The sequence below is a fragment of the Schistocerca gregaria genome, chromosome 11 (assembly GCF_023897955.1).
Source record: "Schistocerca gregaria isolate iqSchGreg1 chromosome 11, iqSchGreg1.2, whole genome shotgun sequence".
Taxonomy (NCBI): Eukaryota; Metazoa; Arthropoda; class Insecta; order Orthoptera; family Acrididae; genus Schistocerca; species Schistocerca gregaria.
In genome coordinates this window covers 94,397,384-94,421,578 of record NC_064930.1, presented here as the reverse complement: position 1 = coordinate 94,421,578, position 24,195 = coordinate 94,397,384, and the positions used below count along the sequence as shown (strand labels likewise).

Here is a 24,195-nt window from a genome sequence, read left to right as displayed (position 1 = left end):
TTTCGAATCCATGCCACACAATGGTCTCTTCATTCGAGGAAGGAGGAGAACACAGGGTTCCGTGTAAGTAGAAAATAGGGTGTGAGGCAAAATTTGATATCCCAAAGAAGTGGCATCTGTGTTTTGTGCAAAGTGAGCTGGCGTTTGTTTATGGAGCGAGAACACACCTTTGACAGCATCTTGCATCAGCCTTCTACATAAGGGAATTCCCATGCTATTTTCCTTTGTTACTTTGACTGTTACCAGCGTAATCTACACTGAATAGCCAAAGAAACTGCTACACCTGCCTAATATCATGCCGGCCGGGATGGACGAGCGGTTCTAGGCGCTACAATGTGGAACCGCTCGACCGCTACGATCGCAGGTTCTAATCCTGCCTCGGGCATGGATGTGTGTGATGTCCTTAGGTTAGTTAGGTTTAAGTAGTTCTAGGGGACTGATGACCTCAGAAGTCCCATAGTGCTCAGAGCCATCTGAACCTAATATCTTCAACACCCCCTCCCCCTCGCCAGCAAGCAGGAAAGGCGCAACACGACGACGCATGGACTCGACTAACGTCTTAAGCAGTGCTGGAGGGAGCTGACACCATGAGTCCTGCAGGGCTGCCTCTAAATCTGAAAGTACGAGGGAGTGCAGACCTCTTCTGAACAGCGTGTGGCAAGGCATCCCAGATATGCTCGCCTGGGGAGTTTAGTGGCCAGCAGAAGTGTTCCTGGAGCCACCCTGTAGCAATTCTGGACGAGTGGCGTGCCGCGTTGTCCTGCTGGAAATGCCCAAGTCCGTCAGAATGCACAGTGGACACGAATTGATGCAGGTGATCAGACCGGATGCTTACGTGTGTGTCACCTATCAGTGTCGTACCTAGACATATCCCATATCATTCTAACTGCACACATCGCACACCATTATACAGACACCAGCTTGAACAGTCACCTGCTGGCATCCAGCTTCCACGGATTCGTGAGGTTTTCTCCATACCTGTAGAAGTCCATCCACTTGATACAATTTGACACGAGACTCGTCTGACTTGTTTGCAGTCGCCAACAGTCCAACATCTGTGTTGATGGGCCCAGGTGAGGTGAAAAGCTTTCTGTTGTGCAGTCATCGAGGGTACACGAATGGGCCTTCGGCTCCAAAAGCCCATATCGGTGATGTTTCGTTGAACACTTCACGCGCTAACACTTGTTGATGGCCCGGCACTGAATTCTGCAGCAATTTGTGGAAGGATTGCACTGCTGTCTCGCTGAACGATTCTCGACATTGGTGCCATTCTAGGAGGATCTTTTTCCGGGCACACCAATGTCAGAGATTTGAAGTTTTACCAGATTCCTGATATTCACGGTGCACTCGTGAAATGGTCGTACAGGAAAATCCCCACTTCATCACTAACTCGTAGATACTGCGTCTCATTGCTCGTGAGCCGACTATAACACCATGTTCAAACTCACTTAAATCTCGAAAACCTGCCATTGTAGATGGTGTGATGCCACTCCATGGACTGCCATTCTGTTTCCTGTTCGAAGTGAAGAACCCACATTACGTCGCCTGTGAGGGTGTTTGACAAATAATTGTCACGATCAGTCTCGTAACACTCGAGCGGTCCCACACGGATTGGTTCTTCATTGCCCTCCCTTCCACCAGGCGGCGAGAATCCCAGTGGGTACAGACCTTTGTGTGCCAGCACTACCGACAGCGGCCTTCAGCTGAGCAGCGAGATGTTTGATTGTGATCCGTCCATCACCTCGAATGAGAGTGTCCGCACGTTCCAACACTGCGTTAGTCACACCTGTGTGGGTCGGCTGGCATGCTGGGAGATCCGACAGGTTCGCACGACGTCGTTGCGACGATGACAGTCGCCTCGCTCAACGACTCACCGTGCTTTTCTTCTGAGCACGTACGAATACATACAATGCTCTACTTTCCACCAAAAGAAACACAGTGACAGCTCTCTGCTTGTAACGCACCTCCATTACAGGCACCATTGTAAAGGCTACCAGGTATCGAGCCACACAGAAACACCCATATTAGTACGTGGTGTAGCCTCCACAGGTGGCAATGCAGGCGCTGACTCTGGCATCCAGTCGATCATATTGGGATATGTTATGCCACGTCCGTTCGACCTGTTCACGTAGCTCTGTAAGAGCTGCCAGTTGATGAGTCACAGGAGTCACTTCTTGTCCCACTGTATCCCACATGTGCTCGACTGGAGACAAGTCTGGAGATGGTGCTGGCGAGGAAAGTTGTTGCAGAGCACATTGAGTTCCTTGAGTCATGGGCGGGCGAGCATTATCCTGTTGGAACTACACATCACTTTCCTGTTGCAAGAACAGCAAAAGAACACGTCCAGCAACATTTTGCATGTACTGAGCTCTGGTTACCGTCCCCTCCAGAAATACACCACTGGCCATTAAAATTGCTGCACCAAGAAGAAATGCGGGTGATAAACAGCTATTCATTAGACAAAAGTGTTACACTAGAACTAACAACTGATCACATTTTCACGCAATTTGGGTGCATAGATCCTGAGAAATCAGTACCCAGGAACGCCTGGGCATTGAGTCAAACAGAGCTTGGCGCGTGCAGGTACAGCTGCCCATGCAGCTTCACCACACTTCATGAAGAGTAGTGACTGGCGTATTGTGACAAGCCAGTTGATCGGCCAGAATTGACCAGACGTTTTCATTTGGTGAGAGATCTGGAGAATGTGCTGGCCAGGGCAGCTGTCAACCATTTTCTGTATCCAGTAAGGCCCGTACAGGACCTGCAACAAGCGGTCATGCATTATCCTGCTGCAATGTAGTGTTTCACAGGGATCGAATGAAGGGTAGAGCCACGGGTCGTAACACATCTGAAATGTAACGTCCACTTTTCAAAGTGCCGTCAATGCGTACAAGAGATGACCGAGAAGTGTAAGCAATGGCACCCCATACCATCACACCGGATGATACGACAGTATGGCGATGACGAATACATACTTACAATGTCCGTTCACCGTGATGTCGCCAAACACGGTAGCGACAATCCTGATGCTGTAAACAGAACCTGGATTCATCCGAAAAAATGACGTTTTGCCATTCGTGCACCCAGGTTCGTCGTCGAGTACACCATCGCAGGCGCTGCTGTCTGTGATGCAGCGTGAAGGGTAACCGCAGCCACGGTCTCCGAGCTGATAGTCCGTGCTGCTACAAACGTCGTCGAACTGTTCGTGCAGATGGTTGTTGTCTTGCAAACGTCCCCATCTGTTGATTCAGGGATCGAGACGTGGCTGCACGATCCGTTACAGCCGTGCAGATAACATGCCTGTCATCCCGACTGCTAGTGATACGAGGCCGTTGGGATCCAGCACGGCCTTCCGTATTACCCTCCTGAACCCACCGATTCCATATTCTGCTAACAGGCATTGGATCTCGACCGACGCGAGCAGCAAATCGCGATACGATAAACCGCAATGGCGATAGGCTACAATCCGACCTTTATCAAAGTCGGAAACGTGATGGTACGCATTTCTCCTCCATACACGAGGCATCAGAGCAACGTTTACCAGGCAATGCCGGTCAAGTGCTGCTTGTGTATGAGAAATCGGTCGGAAACTTTCCTCATGTCAGCACGTAAAAGGTGTCGACACCGGCGCCAACCTTGTGTGAATGCTCTGAAAAGCTAATCATTTGCATATCACAGCATCTTCTTCCTGTCGGTTAAATTTCGCGTCTGTAGCACGTCCTCTTCATGGTGTAGCAATTTTAATGGCCAGTAGTTTAGCATTGGTGAGCGGAAGTTGTAGCTTATCGCACTCCAGCCCATAAAGCCTAGGGTTTGGCCAGTGTGGGTGTGATGAATTCACTCCACAGGACAGCGTTTCACAGGTCTACGTCATACATGCAAAGTACCATCACTTGCGTCCAGCCAGAATTGCTTCCATTCCTGAAGACCATTCTTCCAAGTGATCCTCTGACAGCACAAGTCTAGCTGTGTAAGTTGATGCTGTCGCGTGTGTGGAAGAAGAGCTAGAGCTGTGCGGACCTGTAGACCCACTGCTATGAGGGTCACTCCAAAAGAAATTTTTGTAAAAATACAGTTTTCATCCTGCATGTGTGAAAGTTTCACAGTGTGTAGATACATCCTTCCCGCTTGTTTTCAAACTTAGTTCAACCTGTTCCCGTGAGTGGCGCCGTCACAGCACGTCTTCAAGATGGCAGCTACAATTGACGTTCGTCAGAAGCAACGTGCTGTCATAGAATTCCTGTGCTGTGAAAACGAGACAGTGAGAAACAGCCACAAGAGGTCGAAAAAGGCGTATGGAGATGCAGCTGTCGATGGCAGTACAGTTAATCAGTGGGCGAGCGGGTTATGTGATGAAAGCGGGCACGGCAATATTGAGGACTGTCCTCGCAGCGGCAGGCCTCGTACTGCACACACTCCAGACAATGTGCAGAGAGGTAACGAATTGGTGACTGCTGACAGACGCATCACAGTGAACAAATTGTCACGCTACGTTGGGATAGGGGAAGGAAGTGTTTGCAGAATACTCAAAGTGTTGGCGTTAAAAAAGGTGCGTGCCAGGTGGGTTCACAGGATGTTGACAGTGGCTCACAAGGAAACAAGAAAAACGGTATGCAGCGAACTTTTGGAACAGTACGAGAATGGTGGAGATGAATTTCTTGCAAGAATTGTGACAGGTAATGAAACATGGCTCCATGATTTTTCACCAGAGACGAAGAGGCAATCAATGGAGTGGCATCATCGAAATTCACCCAAGAAAAAAATTCAAAACCACACCTTCTGCTGGAAAAGTTATGGCTGCGGTGTTTTTCGATTCCGAAGGACTCTCGCTTGTGGACATCGTGCCAAGTGGAACCACCATAAATTCTGATGCGTATGTGACGACATTGAAGAAACGTCAAGCTCGACTGAGTCGTGTTCGACCACATCGGCAAAAGCAGGACATTTTGCTGTTGCAAGACAATGCACGGCCACATGTCAGTCAAAAAACGAGGCAAGCGATCACAAAACTCGGATGGACAACATTGAAACACCCGCCTTACAGTCCTGACCTCGCTCCACGTGACTAGCATCTCTTTGGGAAACTGAAAGACTCTCTTCGTGGAACAAGGTTTGATGACCCTCTTGTGCACGCTGCCAAACAGTGGCTCCAACAGATTGGCTCAAAATTTTACCGTACGAGAATACAGGCGCTGGTTCCAAGATGGCATAAGGCAGTTGAGAGGGATGGAAATTATGTGGAGAAATGGAAATATTGTTCCTAAATGATGTATCTACACACTGTAAAACTTTCAAACATGTAGAATAAAAGACGGATTTAAAAAGAAAATAGTGTGCATTTGTTTTGGAGTGACCCTCCTAATAACTAGCTCGCAACAGTTCGTGTTCACACATCTGGGCTCACAAGCCTTCTTATCTGTGCTCCAGTAGCTGTATGATCTGTCACTGCTGCGTCTGTGATATGTGGACGCCCAGACCCTCTTCTACAGGCGTGGGATTGTTAACGTGGGCACACATACTAGCAATACTGTACTACTGACGCAGCATGTCCAACTTGCGTGGTAGTTCTCCCAAAGGACCATCGTGCCACTCGAAAGACCACAGTTTGACCCCTTTCATACTCACTCAGACGGCTGTAGGAAGCACGAGTGCATCTCTGTGGTACGGTCACCTACTTGCTTCACACGTTTGCACCACACTGGATCTTCTGGCTGTGAACATTCCCTATTAAAGGGTAGTCGTAGATGGCGCTCTGGTAGCTATTCCTCTATGCTATCCTCTCGCGTATGACGTTATCAGTACATCTACCACTAACCAGGTGGGATATGCCGTCTGCTATGAAAATCTACATCTTCCCAGGTGTACTATCTTTTTTCCTAGAAGTGTACAAAGACTTACAAGAGGCAGCTGAACAACCAAAGATGGTAGAGCGCTTGCACGCGAAAGGCATAGGTCCCGAGTTCGAGTCTCGGTCGGGTACACAGTTTTAATCTGCCAGGAAGTTTCATATCAGCGCACACTCCGCTGCAGAGTGAAAATCTCATTCTGGAAACCAAAGACAGGGTCTTCCAGCTAATAATAGCGTATGATCATTTCCATTTCAGGTCTGTATTGCCATCTGAAACTGCATAGTACGAGTCTTCATTAGACAGGGGCTCACAGCGTTAAGTGTTAAACGTTTGCAGCCCTGTTCACCTCCCATCTGAACTGTGTGATACAGTTGAACCAAACGAACGAAACTGGCTGCCTATTCCATATTTCACCTGAATTCCACCGGCGTACCCTCACTTTACATTCTTCCACCTCGACACACTTTTGGTCGCACTCCAGCCGACCGTCCAAAGTTCTCCAATGCTGCTCCATTCCCACTCACAAGCGCTGTCTTGTTCTGTCCCATTATCCAGGCCCTTCCAATGAAACCTGACAAATTCCTAAATACATCAGCTTTACAATTGAGGAGCTACTCGACCGAATAGTAGCGGCACCGGTCAAGAATACCACCTTAACGACCGGGAGAGCGGTGTGCTCACCCCCTGCCCCTCCTATCTGCATCCTCTGCTGAGGATGACACGGCGGTCGGATGGTCGCCGTAGGCCACTCGTGGCCTGAAGACGGAGTGCTACACCCATGTTCCAATTCTTCTTTCATCCTCACGACCTCACGATCCAATTCTATCCGTCAGTCTGTTTGGAGCTTATTTTGAAGCCTCTGAATATCGTCTTCCAGCCAACCTACTGAAGAGCTGTCATCATCAAACAGCAGAGCATCAACGCCACAATCATAAGGACAAGTCAAAGGGTAGACATAATATATCCAAAATAAATTTTTAATCGGAAAAACAACATTGCAGGTGGCATCATATATCTACATAATGTCTCTCAGACGCTATGCTCTTTGTGGATCTCTTGACAGGCGTCCTAATTCCGTCTGAAAGAAGCTCTGTAGCCTCAGACACATCCATCTGTGTTCCGACACCATAACCTTGTCACCCAACAAAAACTTGAATCCGTGCAGATGCTCCAGCATCGGGTGTAAAATGTGACACTCACTTGGGTCAGTGCTTTCCGGTGGTTGCTCCGGAGACCAAAACAACATATCTTATCGACTGTATTGTTTTCACAACTGCAGGAGGGCAGGTGCTATCGTGAAGCAAAATTTTGAAAACTTCCCTATCCTCTTTCTCCTCTTCATTTTTTCAGATCTCACAGTACAATTGCTGTCATTATTTACTGTTTCACCTTCGACCCAGCAGGGTAGCCGAGAGCATACCATAACGTCAGCTCTGATAGAAGTACTTGTTCCGCCTTCGTACGAATCCCCTATTGCGGTGGGCAATATTTTGCCTTCTCTTGTACACATTGCCTCATTTCTTGTTGATTACAGTTATGTTCGTCTGAAAGTACCTTCGACGAGAATACCCACGACTCGGGAGATCTATAGGTGCTTGATGGATCACCATGGCCGCAATATAATGGAATTCAAATACCCGTCGAGAACGTGGAACCACATTTGGTGTGCAGTGCACACTCCATTACTGTCTACAGCAGCGAGATCGATGTGGTATATTCTTATAAACCGTAAACTTGTGACCAGCAGTCGATTACATACAATTCATATGGTCGATCATGCTCTTTGCACAAACTGTGGACTGTTAGCAACAGAAGAACATGGTTTAGTGTGTGGCGCAGCGAGGGACGTCTGGATGCTGACGCGTCGAATGATGGCCTTTCGTCGGCGCACTAACTACACAGAAATCACATCGGATGTACTTTTTCTACCGGACAAGACCTTTTTTCCCAAACAAAAGACGTATGCGGTCAACTGGATCGCTGGACATGCGACGAAATATTTGTATTCGTACAATATTAAGTCTGTGATGGATTATTGGATGTATTTACAAGAACAACACGAGCTCATTCGGAGTCATACGAATTACAGGACTTACTTTTCCAATTTTTTAACAAGTGTTTTTCACAATCCGCCCGATAGATGGGATGTTCACCGTGACTAGGATTGTCGTTTACTTTATTACTGTTACAAGAAAAAAAAGAAAGAAAAAGAGGGCAGCCTTTGTGTTGATTTTCTGGTTTGCAAATTGTTTTTGCTGTCTCGATATTTTTCTTATCCCTAGGACAGCACAATTGTTCGAATAAAGATTATTTGTTTATCCTGCCTTCCTGTTCCCAAAAAAAAGGTGGCCTCGTTTTTGGACCATAAAGCGGAGGGGAAAAAAAAAGAGCGCTAATGGGCTGCTTCCTGGACTCGGGTAGGCACGCCGGCCCCGGATCGAATCGGCCCGGCGGATTAATGGCGAGGGCCGGTGTGCTAGCCAACCTGGATATGGTTTTTAGGCGGTTTTCCACATCCTGCTAGGTGGATACTGGGCTGGTTCCCGAAGTTCCGCCTCAGTTACACGCGTTGTAGACATTTGCAACACGTCCGCACTATTTCACGACTTACACTCGACGCAGACAGTTGGGGTACAGTGACTCCGTCGTAGGGGTATGGGGTGGCGGCAGGGAGGGCATCCGGCCATCCCCGAAACTAACACTGTCAAATCCGTTGTAACAATGCCGACCCTGCGATCGCTACGGGACTATGGCGTAATCGAAAGAAAAAGAAGAAGAAGAAGAAAGAAGATTGACTGTTTCACCTTTAGGAGTGTAACGAATCAGGAGTGGACATTTTACACCCGAAATCACTATCATCTTAACTTTCCTGCATAATTTGGTTTTTGAACTTGTCTGCTCTGGGAGAAGGTGGACGTTGAAATACCGAGCTTCGCCAGAGACATTTCGGTCCATAACGATGGACCCATGTCTGTTACTGTACCATTGAGAACGTATTCCTCTTCCTCTTCAGAACCCCTTAAATGTGATTTCGAAACATTGTTGTCTGTGTTTGTCTGCCAACTGATGTGGTACCCAACAAGCACCAACTTGGTGATAGTTTAGAAAATCTTGGGCGACTGCCAGAGTGGAACTGATGGCTAACATTCGAATCATGTTCAATATCACCGATTCTGGCTCGAAGATCACAAAGAATCGTTTCAGTACGCTGTGCCAGGGGTCCTCTCCGTTTCCTAAGTTGTTCAAATGTGTGTGAAATCTTATGGGACTTAACTGCTAAGGTCATCAGTCCCTAATCTTACACGCTACTTAGCCTAAATTATCCTAAGGACAAAGACATACACACTCATGCCCGAGGGAGGACTCGAACCTCCGTCGGGACCAGCCGCACAGTCCATGACTGTGGCGCCTGAGACCGCTCGGCTAATCCCGCGCGGCTGTCCGTTTCCTAAGTGGATCACCTACCCAAACACTCGTCATCAAAAACAATTACATGTACATGTTTAAAGCCAAGTATTCACTCACAATTTTTCGTTCACTGAGGCAGCTATTGTCATACTACAGATAAATTGTGCGAATAATTTACGCAGCTTTAGTCGCTCCAGAGGACAGAAGAGAACTAACTCCATCATTCCCTCTTCGGAGCTTATGGACGGCAGGACATTCGTAGTAAAATCCTTGAAAACCACTACGAATACAACTTGAGGTATCCTTCGAATCAACAAAAAAAAAAAAAAAAAAAAAAATGCTTCAAATGGCTCTGAGCACTATGGGACTTAACATCTATGGTCATCAGTCCCCTAGAACTTAGAACTACTTAAACCTAACTAACCTAAGGACATCACACAACACCCAGCCATCACGAGACAGAGAAAATCCCTGACCCCGCCGGGAATCGAACCCGGGAACCCGGGCGTGGGAAGCAAGAACGCACGACAACGAGATGCGGGCAATCAACACAATTAACACACAACATGTCATGTTATTGTTGACAGCCTAAGGAGCTGGAAAGAAATTGCATTCACTTATTGGCTTGCCCTCATAGTATTATCACTGCGACGTGAGATCACCTGTCTTCAGTAATATCGCCGTTTATTTTTTCACCTTTCGAGTGAGGATTAATTACTTAGAATTTAACAAAACTCTATAGATCACGACCTTTTGCATTCTCCTGCCAGTTCTCCACCTTTGGGGGAAATACACTACTGGCCGTTAAAATTGCTACACCCCGAAGATGACGTGCTACAGACGCGAAATTTAACCGACAGGAAGAAGATGCTGTAATATGCAAATTATTTGCTTTTCAGAGCATTCACACAGGGTTGGCGACGGTGGCGACACCTACAACGTGCTGACATGACGAAAGTTTCCGACCGATTTCTCATACACAAACAGCAGTTGACCGGAGTTGCCTGGTGAAATGTTGCTGCGATGCCTCGTGTAAGGAGGAGAAATGCGTACCATCACGTTTCCCACTTTGATACAGGTCGGATTGTAGCCTATCGCGATTGCGATTTATCGTATCGCAACATTGCTGCTCGCGTTGGTCGAGATACAATGCCTGTTAGCAGAAATGGAATCGGCGGGTTCAGGAGGGTAATACGGAACGCCGTACTGGATCCCAACGGCCTCGTATCACTAGCAGTCGAGATGACAGGCATGTTATACGCACGGCTGTAACGGATAGTGCAGCCACGTCTCGATCCCTGAGTCAACAGATGGGGACCTATGCAAGACAACAACCGTCTGCACGAACAGTTCGACGACGTTTGCAGCAGCATGGACTATCAGCTCGGAGACCACGGCTGCGGTTACCCTTGACGTTGTATCACAGAGAGGAGCGCCTGCAATGGTGTACTCGACGACGAACCTGGGTGCACGAAAGGCAAAACGTCATCTTTTAGGATCAATCCGGGTTCTGTTTACAGCATCATGATGGTCACATCCGTGTTTGGCGACATCGCGGTGAACGCACATTGGAAGCGTGTATTCGTTATCGCCATACTGGCGTATCACCCGGCGTGATGTTATGGGGTGCCATTGGTTACACGTCTCAGTCACCTCTTGTTCGCACTGACGGGAATTTGAATAGTGGACGTTACATTTCAGATGCGTTGCGACCCGTGGCTCTACCCTTCATTCGATCCCTGCGAAACTCTACTTTTCAGGAGGATAATGCACGACCGCATGTTGCAGGTCCTGTACGGGCCTTTCTGGATACAGAAAATGTTCGACTGCTGCCCTGGCCAGCACATTCTCCAGATCTCTCACCAATTCAAAACGTTGTCAATGCTGGTCGAGCAACTGGCTTGTCACAATACGCCAGTCACTACTCTTGATGAACTGTGGTATCGTGTTGAAGCTGCATGGGCAGCTGTACCGGTACACGCCATCCGTGCTCTGTTTTACTCAATGCCCGGGCATATCAAGGCAGTTATTACGGCCAGAGGTGGTTGTTCTGGGTACTGATTTCTCATGATCTATTCACCCAAATTGCGCGAAAATGCAATTACATCTCAGTTATAGTATAATATTTTTGGACCAATGAATGCCTGTTTATCATCTGCATTTCTTCTTGGGGTAGCAATTTTAATTGCCAGTAGTGTGTAGTTACCAATTTTTAACACGAGCAAATATATTTCTTGTGCAAATACAATTCAACGGACGTCTTGTACATTGCCACTGGAAGCTTCAGACAAAATATGTCAGTATTAATAACTGTAACATTACTTTAGGAGTGGAAGAGCAATTCTCGAGCCACCTGAACCGTTGGATGAGTGGATAAAGAGTGGGTACTGATTCCCAAGCTGAAAGTGCAAACAATGACCTAACATTTCCCACACTGACATGACTTCAAACTGTATTCCAGACAGAAACTTAATACTCAATAGGCTGAAAAACCTTGTAATTTATTATCACGTAAATGCAGCACTAATCTGAAAAGGCAGCGACATGCTCGCCATAATCCAGAACAAAATTGGACGTCTGTGTCCATTTCACTATAACAAGACGAAGCGTCCACAATGCAAAGCACACGGGCACATCCAGTCATCATGGCAGCCGGAAGATGAGAGTTCTTTTGTATGCTGGAACGAGGTCTAAAGACCTAGTGGCCACCTCCAGTCGAAGCTCACACAAACAGTCAAGGCAAACCCTGCAGTTTCTACCCACCGATATACTAACACCAGCAGACACGTGGGTGACCACAGATCTGTGAGGTGGGTAATTGCCTGTTGTGGACGTGAATGTATGTGCGGCGCCAAAGCAGAGGCCTTTCAAAAGACGAGACCAAGTGGCCAAACAGCCGTGTGTTAGCCTTGTAGACTCCTACCAGGTCGCGTTGTTGCTGGTAACGAGTGGTCTTCTGTCATCTAGGCACACTCTCGCCATACTGTACCCACAATCTATGCACCTCGCAACCTGTAGAATGGAAGCTGAAGAAACGAATTAAAATGTGTGCCACAGTGAGGACTTAACCTTTGTTTCCTTGCTTAGGAGGCAGGAATGCTAGTCATCACACTACGCCAGCAGTATAGCCAAGACTGCTGCACGGACTAATCAAGTTCAGCGCCCTCCCCAACACGAACTGCAGTTCACATCTTCAGTTTATTTTGCCCTTCTTACATCGTCACTATTGCCGGGGCTCTCCAGCACGAGGGTAACACCTCAGCTTCCATCGTTTTCATAATGGTGAGACTCGAATGTTTCGAGGAAAGTTTAATTATAAAATCTATAGATCGCCTACAGGAACAGGATTTCTACATCTATCCACATCTACATCTACATCCATACTCCGCAAGCCACCTGACGGTGTGTGGCGGAGGGTACACTGAGTACTTCTATCGGTTCTCCCTTCTATTCCAGTCTCGTACTGTTCGTGGAAAGAAGAATTGTCGGTATGCTTCTGTGTGGGCTCTAATCTCTCTGATTTTATCCTCATGGTCTCTTCGCGAGATATACGTAGGAGGGAGCAATATACTGCTTGACTCTTCGGTGAAGGTATGTTCTCGAACCTTTAACAAAAGCCCGTACCGAGCTACTGAGCGTCTCTCCTGCAGAGTCTTCCACTGGAGTTTATCTATCATCTCCGTAACGCTTTCGCCATTACTAAATGATCCTGTAACGAAGCGCGCTGCTCTCCGTCGGATCTTCTCTATCTCTTCTGTCAACCCTATCTGGTACGGATCCCACACTGCTGAGCAGTATTCAAGCAGTGGGCGAACAAGCCTACTGTAACCAACTTCCTTTGTTTTCGGATTGCATTTCCTTAGAATTCTTCCAATGAATCTCAGTCTGGCATCTGCTTTACATCCAACGTTCGGGTATTCTTACAATGCCAGAGAGCCTTGGAAATAGTGTCGAGCTGAGAAGGACAAGGTAAGCTCAGGACTGGAATTGAAGTTTGTGTTGGGGAGGGCACTGGACTTGGTACGCGTGCAGCAATGTTGGCCATAGTGCTGCAGTGGTGCAATGGTTCGAAGTTCTGCCCACTAAGCAAGGAGACCTGGGTTCACTTCCTAGCTGTAGCACAAATAATAACTCATTTCTTCAGCTTCCGTCATCATCATCATCATAGGACAAGGTGTCCGCCCCCGGTAGCTGAGTGGTCAGCGTGACGGAATGTCAATCCTAAGGGCCCGGGTTCGATTCCCGGCTGGTTGGGAGATTTTCTCCGCTCAGGGACTGGGTGTTGTGTTGTCCTAATCATCGTCATTTCATCCCCATCGACGTGCAAGTCGCCGAAGTGGCGTCATATCGAAAGACTTGCACCAGGCGAGCGGTCTACTCGACTGAAGGCCCTAGCCACACGACATTTCATTTCATAGGAAAAGGTGAACCTCAAATGTTTCGAGGGAAATATGATTATAAGAAGTTTTTATTTAACAGGGTTTAGTCTTTCGCAACGATTTCTTCACACCTCAGAGCTATTGTATCTTCACAGCCTCTACCGCTGTATACAGGGTGTTACAAAAAGGTACGGCCAAACTTTCAGGATACATTCCTCACACACAAATAAAGAAAATATGTTATGTGGACATGTGTCCGGAAACGCTTAATTACCATGTTAGAGCTCCTTTTAGTTTCGTTCTTCCACCTACGCTCGATAGAGCACGTTATCATGATTCCAAACGGGTACTCTACCTGTGCTGCTAGGACATGTGCCTTTACAAGTAGGACACAACATGTGGTTTGTGCACGATGGAGCTCCTGCACATTTCGGTCGAAGTGTTCGTACGCTTCTCAACAATAGATTCGGTGACCGATGGATTGGTAGAGGCGGACCAATTCCCTTGCCTCCACGCTCTTCTGACCTCAACCCTCTCGACTTTCATTTATGGGGGCATTTGAAAGCTCTCGTCTACGCAACCCCGGTACCAAATGTAGAGACTCTTCGTGCTCGTATTGTGGACGGCTGTGATACAATACGCCATTCTCCAGGGCTGCATCAGCGCATCAAGGATTCCGTGCGACGGAGGGTGGATGCACGTATCCTCGCTAACGGAGGACATTTTGAACATTTCCTGTAACTAAGTGTTTGAAGTCACGCTGGTACGTTCTCTTCCTGTGAGTTTCCATTCCATGATTAATGTGATTTGAAGAGAAGTAATAAAATGAGCTCTAACATGGAAAGTAAGCTTTTCCGGACAAATGTCCACATAACATATTTTCTTTCTTTGTGTGTGAGGAATGTTTCCTGAAAGTTTGGCCGTAACTTTTTGTAACACCCTGTATACTGAAGAAAGATTTGGTACAATCAATATCTTGTGTACTGTACAACAATATTATGGGCAATTCTGAACGAGGCAACTTTCAGAACATATGACCTAGAGGTATTATCACCAGTTATGGTCCCTTTAGGAAGATGCTCACAACCCACACACCACAATAAGGATGAAATGTATGTCCCTCGAAGCCTAGGGGCCACTTGGAACTACTGATGTAGGTATCGTGTCCTCCATGTATGAGTGCCACTTGCAACACCTCCTACAGATACAATGGCAGCCATCTTTGGAGTCGAAATAGAAAACTTCTTCGACATGCCATTGTAACATCCCTCAACAGGCGTTTGAAACACTTCTATTAGATACCGTCACACCTAACCTTAGAGTCCCCCGGAACACTTCGTCAAGATGTCGTGGAAACTATTCTAGATGGGCCAGCTGGAACATTTTCTCTAGCTATCATGATAGCTGGCTTGGAGTGCGGAAGGGGCAAATGGAACACATTCTGCAGTCACCGTGGCAGCTATCCTTGGGAACTAGCTTGAACACTTCTACAATATACGACTACCGCCTCTCACACTGGTAACACATCCTATAGATATTATGGCAGACACCCTGAAATTAATTTGAACATCTCGTTTAGACATCATGAGAGTTGTATTTTTGAGGCCACTGTGAACAGCTCGTGTAGCTCCCACGAAAACCACAACTAAGCTCATGTAAATCACCACCTCTTGATGTTACAGTAACCACTCTCTAGGAGAATGGTGTACAAGTACATGTGGAATGCTTTCTATAGATACTGTGGCAGTTTTCAAAAATGGCTCTGAGCAGTGTCGGACTTAACTGCTGTGGTCATCAGTCCCGTAGAACATAGAACTACTCAAACTTAAGTAACCTAAGGACATCACACACATCCATGCCCAAGGCAGGATTCGAACCTGCGACCGCAGCTCTCGCTCGGTTCCAGACTGTAGCGCCTAGAACCGCTCGGCCACTCCGGCCGGCGTGTGGCAGTTTTCCTTGGGGGCCATTTGGTGGTGGTGGTGGTGGTGGTGGTGGTGGTGGTGGTGGTGGTTAGTGTTTAACGTCCCGTCGACAAAGAGGTCATTAGAGACGGGGCGGAAGCTCGGGTTAGGGAAGGATTGGGAAGGAAATCGGCCGTGCCCTTTCAAAGGAACCATCCCGGCATTTGCCTGAAACGATTTAGGTAAATCACGGAAAACCCAAATCAGGATGGCTGGAGACGGGCTTGAACCGTCGTCCTCCTGAATGCGAGTCCAGTGTGCTAACCACTGCGCCCCCTCGCTCTGTGGCCATTTGGAGTAACTCCTCTAGAGACGGTGGCAGAGGTCTTTGGGATCTCTCAGAATATCTGTGCATAACGTCGTAACTGTAGTTATGTGACCAGTTGGAATTCCTTTGTCCCTTTGGCTGCTGGGGAGGGAGGAGGGGACTTGTACCAGCCGAAACCCTGCTCTATTTACTACTCCCCGTATGTATGAAGTTTCCTGGGCGATGGTCAGTAGCTGAGGCTCAGATGTGGGTTCTGAAACAGGAGAGCACCCTTGTGCAGCTGGTTGGGGCTCCAGTTAATCGACGAACACCTGTGGCTGCCCACAGCGCTGATCGAGTCCCGCGGCCTGGCGCCTCTCCAGAGGGTCCTGAAGGAGGACCTGGGCGGCTGGCCCGTCGTGGAGGGCGACTCGTGGGAGGAGGCGAGCTTCGACTGGCGGCAGAGCGCCTACCGCTTCCGCAGGACCGGCTACAGCGCCGACTACCTCGTCGAGTTCTCCGTGGTTACCGACTTTCGCAACTCCTCGCACCGCTCTATGTATGTAAGTAGCTCCGTGCATTGTAGTCCAGTGTGTCGCAATTGGAGATGGCTTCATGTCTTTTGGATGTCTGAGAACTGCCTATTAAATGATAAACACTACACATCGAAACCAAGTATGCACCATTTGGATTCAATCCTCTAATCGTGTAAGTCTTATGACCAAAGCTTATTTACTGGGTCGACGGTTCTGTCAATATCTTTTTGGTCTCCCAACAAGGTTGTGTTACAGAGCTACAAAACGCTGGATGATCCTTGTGCGATATTGCAGGAGGACTCGGCAGGAATGTAGCCCGTCTGCACAATTACTGTCAGTGGTGGTCAAGAGAAGACTGATCTGTGGATGGCCAAGTGGCAGTACAGAGAGGTAAAACCGTCCTGTGCTGCATCTGCAGCACCACTTTGAGCAACAGTTGGCACCGCAGTGACACAATGAACTGTTACAAATCGGTTATTTCAAAGTCGGCTCTGGGCCAGACGCCCTGTAGCGTGCAGTCCACTGATCCCAAACCAACTTCAGTGGTGTCAAGCGAGACCTCGCTGGAGGACAGTGTGGAGATCTGTCGTGTTTTATGATGAAATGTGGTTCTGGCTCGGTGCCAGTGATGGCCGTGTTTTGGTTAGAAAGAGGCCAGATGGGGGTCTGCAACCAACCTGTCGGCATGCTACACACATTGCACCTACACCTGGAGCTGTGGTCTGGAGCGTGATTTCGTATGGCAACAAGAGCGTGCTCGTGCATATCCCACACACTCTGGCTGTGGAACAATTTGTCAGTGTGCTGATTCCACCTGTTGTGCTGTTATGGACTGTATTCCAGTGGGTGTTTTCCAACAGGATAACGATCGCCCACATCCTGCTGTTGTAAATCAACATGCTCTACTGAGTGTAGACATGTTGCCTCGGCCTGCTCGGTCAATAGATCTGTCTCCAGTTGAGCACGTATGTGACATCATGGGATGACAACTCAGATCACAACATCTGTCACAGGTACCAATCAAAGACAGACATGTTAGAGTCGACAGTCAACAATGAAACCCAGGGGTTTGCATTCTCTATGGAACGCCCTAATAATCCAACATAACTGTGAGAGAAAGTATTTGTAAGACTAATAATTTATTTGCAATGGTGAAGAAATAATATTTTTATAATAAATACAAAATTGATAGATCTATGAACAAATTAAAAATAATTAATTATAAGAAAAATCAAAATTTTACAAGGATAATCTAAATACAGGGCTGAATCATAACCCCTTGCCGTGTGTTTTGAGGCGCCATGTCACGGACTGCGCGGCCCCTCCCGTCGGAGGTTCGAGTCCTCCCTGTGGAATGTGCATGTGTGTTTCTCCTAGCATAAGTTAGTTTAAGTAGTGTGTAAGTCTAGGGACCGATGACCTCTGCAGTTTGGTCCCTTAGGAATTCACACACACACACACACACACACACACACACACACACACAACTCTCTATCCTCTCTCTCTCTCTCTCTCTCTCTCTCTCTCTCTCTCTGTCTGCCTCTTAGAGTACACACATCTGTGTGTGCAACCTACCCTCTTTTTTCTCACCTTCACTCTTTCTCTGTCTCTCTCACTTGATTTCTTCTGTCTCTCTCCTTATCTTTCTTCCTCTCTAAGTCTTCCTCTCATTCTTTTATATAGTCACCTACTCTCTGACCTATGTCTTACCTCTTTCTTTCTCTCAATCCACCCACCCCTCTCTCTATCTAGTCCCTTTTTTTGTTTGCTCACTCTCTGCATGCCTTATAGTTTCCATCTTTCTGTCTCACACATTCTATCCTTTCACTACCTAAATCTTTGTTTCACTTCCTTTGGTGTGTGTTTTTTTACCTCTCTCAACTCAACTCCCTCATCCACATCCCTCTACTCTCAGCATCTTTTTTCCTTCTATCTCACCAGTTCTCTGTCTTTATTTCTTTACACCTCCCTCTCTCCTTTTTATTTCCTCCCTCTGCATCTGCTCCATACTTCATCACTATCTTTTCCTCACTCTCGTTTTCTCTCTTTCCTCCACTCATTTTCCCACTCTCATCCATTCTATCATTCATCATTCCTCTCTTTCTTTTCCTCGCTATTTTTCTCACCCTGTGTCTCTATCTATTTATCTCTCACACTGTGTCTGTTTCTTGTTCCTGCTTTCAGTCTGTTCCTGCACCTATCTACTTTCACTGTTCCTCTTTGTATCTTTCTCTTTCTCAGTCCCTCCCTGTTTCACTCATTAACATTTTACCTCGGTCTCTCCCTCTGTCTGTTTCTTCCTATTAATATTATTTTTATTCTCTCTCTTCTTCTCTTCACCCTTCTTTGTTTCTTTCATTCGCATCATTTATTTCGCTCTAATACTCTTTTTTTTCTTTTGTCTCACTCTGACTCATCTCTCTCTCTATCTCTCTCTCTCTCTCTCTCTCTCTCTCTCTCTCTCTCTCTCTCTCTCACACACACACACACACACACACACACACACACACACTCTCTCTCTCATTTTTCGTGTCCTTCTCCCTGTAGAACTTCCTCTATATTTTTTGTCAGCATCTGTCTCTCTCTAGCACTTTCTGTCTCTCTCTATCACTTTCACTACTCTATCATACTGTTCCTCTATCTTCCTGCATTTGTACTACATGCGAATAACCCTTTCCTCGTGTTTCTGTAGGTAGACCAGGCATCATTGGGGCTGAGCCGCGAGTTCTTGGTGAAGGGCCCCTCGGACAAGCTGGTGGACGCCTACTACCAGTACCAAGTCGACCTGGCAGTTCTACTGGGGGCTAACAGGACTCATGCTCAACAAGAACTCAGGCAGTCCCTCGAGTTCGAGATAGCTCTGGCCAACGTGAGTATATGACACAGTGGTGATACAGGGCATAATTTACTTCACTGTCATGCTACATATACAATAATCCTTCATCGGAATCTGGCTTCTAAAGGTTGGCATTAGTTTGAAGATTACGATATCGTGAGTTAGAAACTCATGGTTACATGATAAGTTAAGCAAAATGGAATTATGAAACTAGCCATTCTTCAAAGGCAGATACCACGATTCTAAATGCTGTGTATATGTTCTTTGGCATATCCACATATGAAATGCTGCAATCGAGAAAGGGGTGTGAAATTTTGTGGCATATTGCAGGTATTCACTCGCAGAAATAACCGCAAATATACGTCACTTAGAGTCATGGAACGTTATACTCCAGGGACAATGGTGTGCGACGGCAGCAAGAGGGAGGAAATTTCAGTGCTTGTACGTGAGGTATGGACTGAAAAATTAGTGGAATGGAAACTGTATGATGCGAGGTATGACATTTGGCTACAATGACAGAATATCTGAAAAGGGAAATCTAGTGGCTGAATCATGATGTAGTAAGTGTAATTGTAGTGAAATCGGAAGAAAATAAGGATTTCTGATCAAACGAATATAGAACAGCAGAAAATGGTACATCAGAAATAGGAATTGTTATGAATAGGGAGGGAGGAAGAGCAGGGAGTTGCTGTGAACCGTTCAGTGATAGGATTATCATCAGACTCGACAGCAAACATACGCTACCAACAATATTTCAGGTACAGATGTCGACGTATAAAGCAAAAGATGAAGAGGTAAAGTATATGCGAACACGGGAAAGATAAATCAGTGTGGAAAGGTTGTCGAAATTCTGTTAACTGTAAGGAATGGGAACGCTCCAGAACAGGAACGAGCTAAAGGCCGAGTTGTGGCAGAGTGTGGGCTTGGCAGCAGAAATGACAGACGGGATGGACTCCTTGGGATCTGCAGTAAATTTCAGCTGGTAATAGCAGATATCATTTTCATGACTCACAAGAGGAGGACAAATAATTGGGAAGTGCCTGGACTCGTGTAAAGCTAACAGCTGGATTACTTCATGCTGAGGCAGAGATTCTGGAATCAGATGCTGTACTGTGAGGCGTACTCAAGGGCGCATACAGACACAGATCGCAATTTAGTAGTGATGAAAAGTAGACAGAAGTTGACAAAAAAATGTCTTAAGTACATAGAGGCTGCAAATACTGTGATGGACGTCTACATCTACATCTACACGGATACTCCGCAAATCATACTTAAGTGCCTGGCAGAGGGTTCATCGAACCACCTTCACAATGTTTCTCTCTCATTCCACTCTCTAGCACCTCGTGGAAAAAACGAACACCTGTGTCTTTCCGTGTGAGCTTTGACTTCTCTTATTTTACCATGGTGATCGTTTCTCCCTATGTAAGTCGACTTCAACAAAATATTTTCGCATTCGGAGGAGAAAGTTGGTGATTGAAATTACGTGAGAAGATCCCACTGCAACGATAAACATCTGAGCAGTTCTCTTAGGTTGTTCGCAGATGATGCTGTAATTTACCGTCTAGTGATGTCATCCGAAGACCAGTATCAGTTGCAAAGCGATTTAGAAAAGATTGCTGTGGCAGTTGTCGCTAAATAACGAAACGTGTGAGGTGGTCCACATGAGTTCCAAAAGAAATCCGTTGGAATTCGATTACTCGATAAATAGTACAATTCTCAAGGCCGTCAATTCAACTAAGTACCTGGGTATTTGTTTAAATCACGAACAACTTCAGTTGGAAAGACCACATAGATAACATTGTGGGGAAGGCGAGCCAAAGGTTGCGTTTCATTGGCAGGACACTTAGAAGATGCAACAAGTCCACCAAAGGGACAGCTTACACTACACTCGTTCGTCCTCTGTTAGAATATTGCTATACGGTGTGGGATTCTTACCAGGTGGGATTGACGGAGGACATCGAAAGGGTGCAAAAAAAGGGCAGCTCGTTTCGTATTATCGCGTTATAGGGGAGAGAGTGTGGCAGACATGATGCGCGAGTCGGGATGGAAGTCATGAAAGCAAAGACGTTTTTCGTCGCGGCGAGATATATTTACGAAATTTCAGTCACCAACTTTCTCTTCCGAATGCGAAAATATTTTGTTGAGCCCAACGTACATAGGTAGGAATGATCGTCAAAATAAAATAAGAGAAATCAGAGCTCGAAGAGAAAGGTTTAGGTGTTCGTTTTTCCCGCGCGCTGTTCGGGAGTGGAATAGTAGAGAGATAGTATGATTGTGGTTCGATGAACCCTCTGCCAAGCACTTAAATGTGAATTGCAGAGTAGTCATGTAGATGTAGATGTTTTAATGGTGTATGTCGCAAATTCTGTATCACGTTAATGACACTCTCTCTCATGTTTCGCTATAATACAAAACGTGCTGCCCTTCTTTGAACTTTTTCGACGTACTCTGTCAGTCCTATCTGGTAAGGATAGCATTATTCTAAAAGAGGACAGGCAAGCGTGGTGTAGGCAGTCTCCTTAGTATATCTGTTACATTTTCTAAGCGTTCTGCCAATAAAATGCAGTCTTTGGTTTGCCTTCCCCACAACGTTTTCTAATCGTTCTTTGAAATTTATATTGTTCGTAACTGTAATGCCTAGCTACTTAGTTGAATTTCTGGCCTTTAGGTTTGATTGTTTTACTGAGAAACGGGTGTTTAACGGATTCGTTTTGCTACTCATGTGGATGGCTTAACGGTTTTCATTATTTAGGGTCAATCGCCAATTTACGCACCATACAGATGTGTTTTCTAAATCGTTTTGCTATTTGTTGTGATCTTCTGACGACTTCACAAGACGATAGAGGACAGCATCATCCTGAAACAACCTAAGATGGCTGTTTAGATTAGCTCCTACATCGTTTATATAGTTAAGGAGCAGCAGACGGCCTATAACACTACCTTGTAGAACGCCAGAAATCACTTCTGTTTAACTCAATGACTTTCCATCATTTATTACGAGCCGTGGCCTTTCTGACAGGACATCACCAATTCAGTCACATAACTGACACGATAATGGATTAGTTCCAACGAGCTGCTTGTGTGCTACAGTTCAAAAGCCTTCTGGAAATCCCAAAATATGGAATCAATTTGAACTCCCCTATCGATAGCACTCAGTACATCGTGTGTAAAGAGCTAGTAGTGTTTCACACGAACCATGTTTTCTGCCGCGCGGGATTAGCCGAGCGGTCTACGGCACTGCAGTCATGGACTGTGCGGCTGGTCCCAGCGGAGGTTCGAATCCTCCCTCGGGCATGCGTGTGTGTGTTTGTCCTTAGGATAATTTAGGTTAAGTAGTGTGTAAGCTTAGGGACTGATGACCTTAGAACATTTGAACCATGTTTTCTAAATCCGTGTTGACTGTGTGTGAATACACAGTTCTCTTTGAGGTAATTCATAATGTTCCAACACAATATATGTTACAAAATCCTGCTACATATCGACGTTGAAGATACAAGCCAGTAATTTAGTGGATTATTCCTGCTACCTTTCTTGAATATTGGTGTGACGTGTGAACTTTCCAGTATTTTGGTATGGATCTTTGTTCAGTAATGAAAGGAACCTAATTGGTATACAGTCTCGACTGGAAGAGATGCTTTTATTAAGTGATTAAGTTGCTTCACTACTCCAAGGATATCTACTTCTAAGTTACTCACGTTGGCAACTGTTCTTCGTTCAAATTCGGAAATATTTACTTTGCCTTCTTTGGTGAGGGAATTTCGAAAGGTTGTGACTTTCAACAATCCCAAACTGCGACTTCCGAAATTTTCGCACCGTAATTCTTGTTCCAGTAATTTTCGGGTTTGCGACCGGACCCCATCTACATTCTGCCGCGATATTTCGGCCCAAAAACGTCCGGCCATCCTCAGGCGTGTAGACGAAGTACAGAGGAGACCTGACGCAGTCATTTTAGCAAGAGGTGGAGCGCCTCCACGCCCACACCGGCATGATGGCCAACACAAAAGGTCTACTGCCATCTCTGCATAAGGGTTAGTATTCACTAAAGTGCGGTGTCGCAGGATGTGGGTACTGCGATGTTTGCGTACGTCTGGTTAGGTTTAACCATTAATGCGCGCTCATCTGGAGATAGATTGGTCGAAATCTGACGGAGGGTAGCGGTTTTAAGGGCAGAGGTAAAAAAGTGCCAGGGCAACAGCCAAGGGAAAAAAACCTCTGCGATAGGTAGGGTGGTAAGAGCAGTAGCGGTTGTCTTGCTGCCTGCGATAGGTTGTGCAAGGATAGGCTTTGTTAGTAGTGGGTATTATGCTTGTCGATACCTTGGCGGCTGGCGCTGGGTGCTGGTACGGAGTCCTCGTTCAGCGTCAGCAACCTGCAACAGTTAGGTTTGTTATCGATCTTATGTCCGATAGGTCATATTCCGGAGACACAGTGTGAGGGAATGTTGGCAGTTTGTTTGTGCGCCTGTGGGCGAGCTCGGTCGGTGTCCCTGCTGTGGCCTGTTGATCGGCTCTAGTAGCAGCTGGTGTTGCTGATGTGCAGAGGCTTACCGACGTTTGTCGCTGTTTGCGTATGTTAGTTTACCACAGGTGGCTATGCCCTGGCTACCAGTGTCTTTGGCCGCTTGTGTTTCCACCTGTGGTTGTGATCAGTCATGGTTTTTATAGCGAACTCTGCGCATGGGACTGCGCGAGGCTGCCAAGTTGTGTGTACTGCCCTCAGTGGTGAAGTGAGAACAAACTAATGGCTGAGTATCGACTGAGCATGTCGATTCCATTGTGACCGCATAATTTTAATAACTGGATTCCAGTTTTTATCCAGGTGAAAGCCGTTATCACGATTCATTGAATAATGAGTAAGACGTGTTTCCAAGGATTCTTCTGTTTCGGTGAATACAGGGTCCGATGCACTATGAGCATTCCAGTTACCCAACAGAGTCTCCGGAGCTGGAAACCGGTGCTAAAATTTTGATATCATTG

General features: G+C 46.5%; 1 protein-coding gene across 4 annotated transcripts in view; it reads left to right on the top strand.

Annotated features, from left to right (window-relative positions):
• LOC126294960 (neprilysin-2-like) overlaps window positions 1–24,195 on the top strand; it is a 385,930-nt gene that overhangs the window by 284,231 nt on the left and 77,504 nt on the right. For all 4 annotated transcript variants that reach the window (XM_049987185.1, XM_049987183.1, XM_049987186.1 and 1 more), the window contains exons 5-6: window positions 16,196–16,410; window positions 19,076–19,252. In XM_049987185.1, coding sequence (XP_049843142.1) covers window positions 16,196–16,410; window positions 19,076–19,252 — 392 coding nt within the window. The remainder of the gene's footprint in view (window positions 1–16,195; window positions 16,411–19,075; window positions 19,253–24,195) is intronic.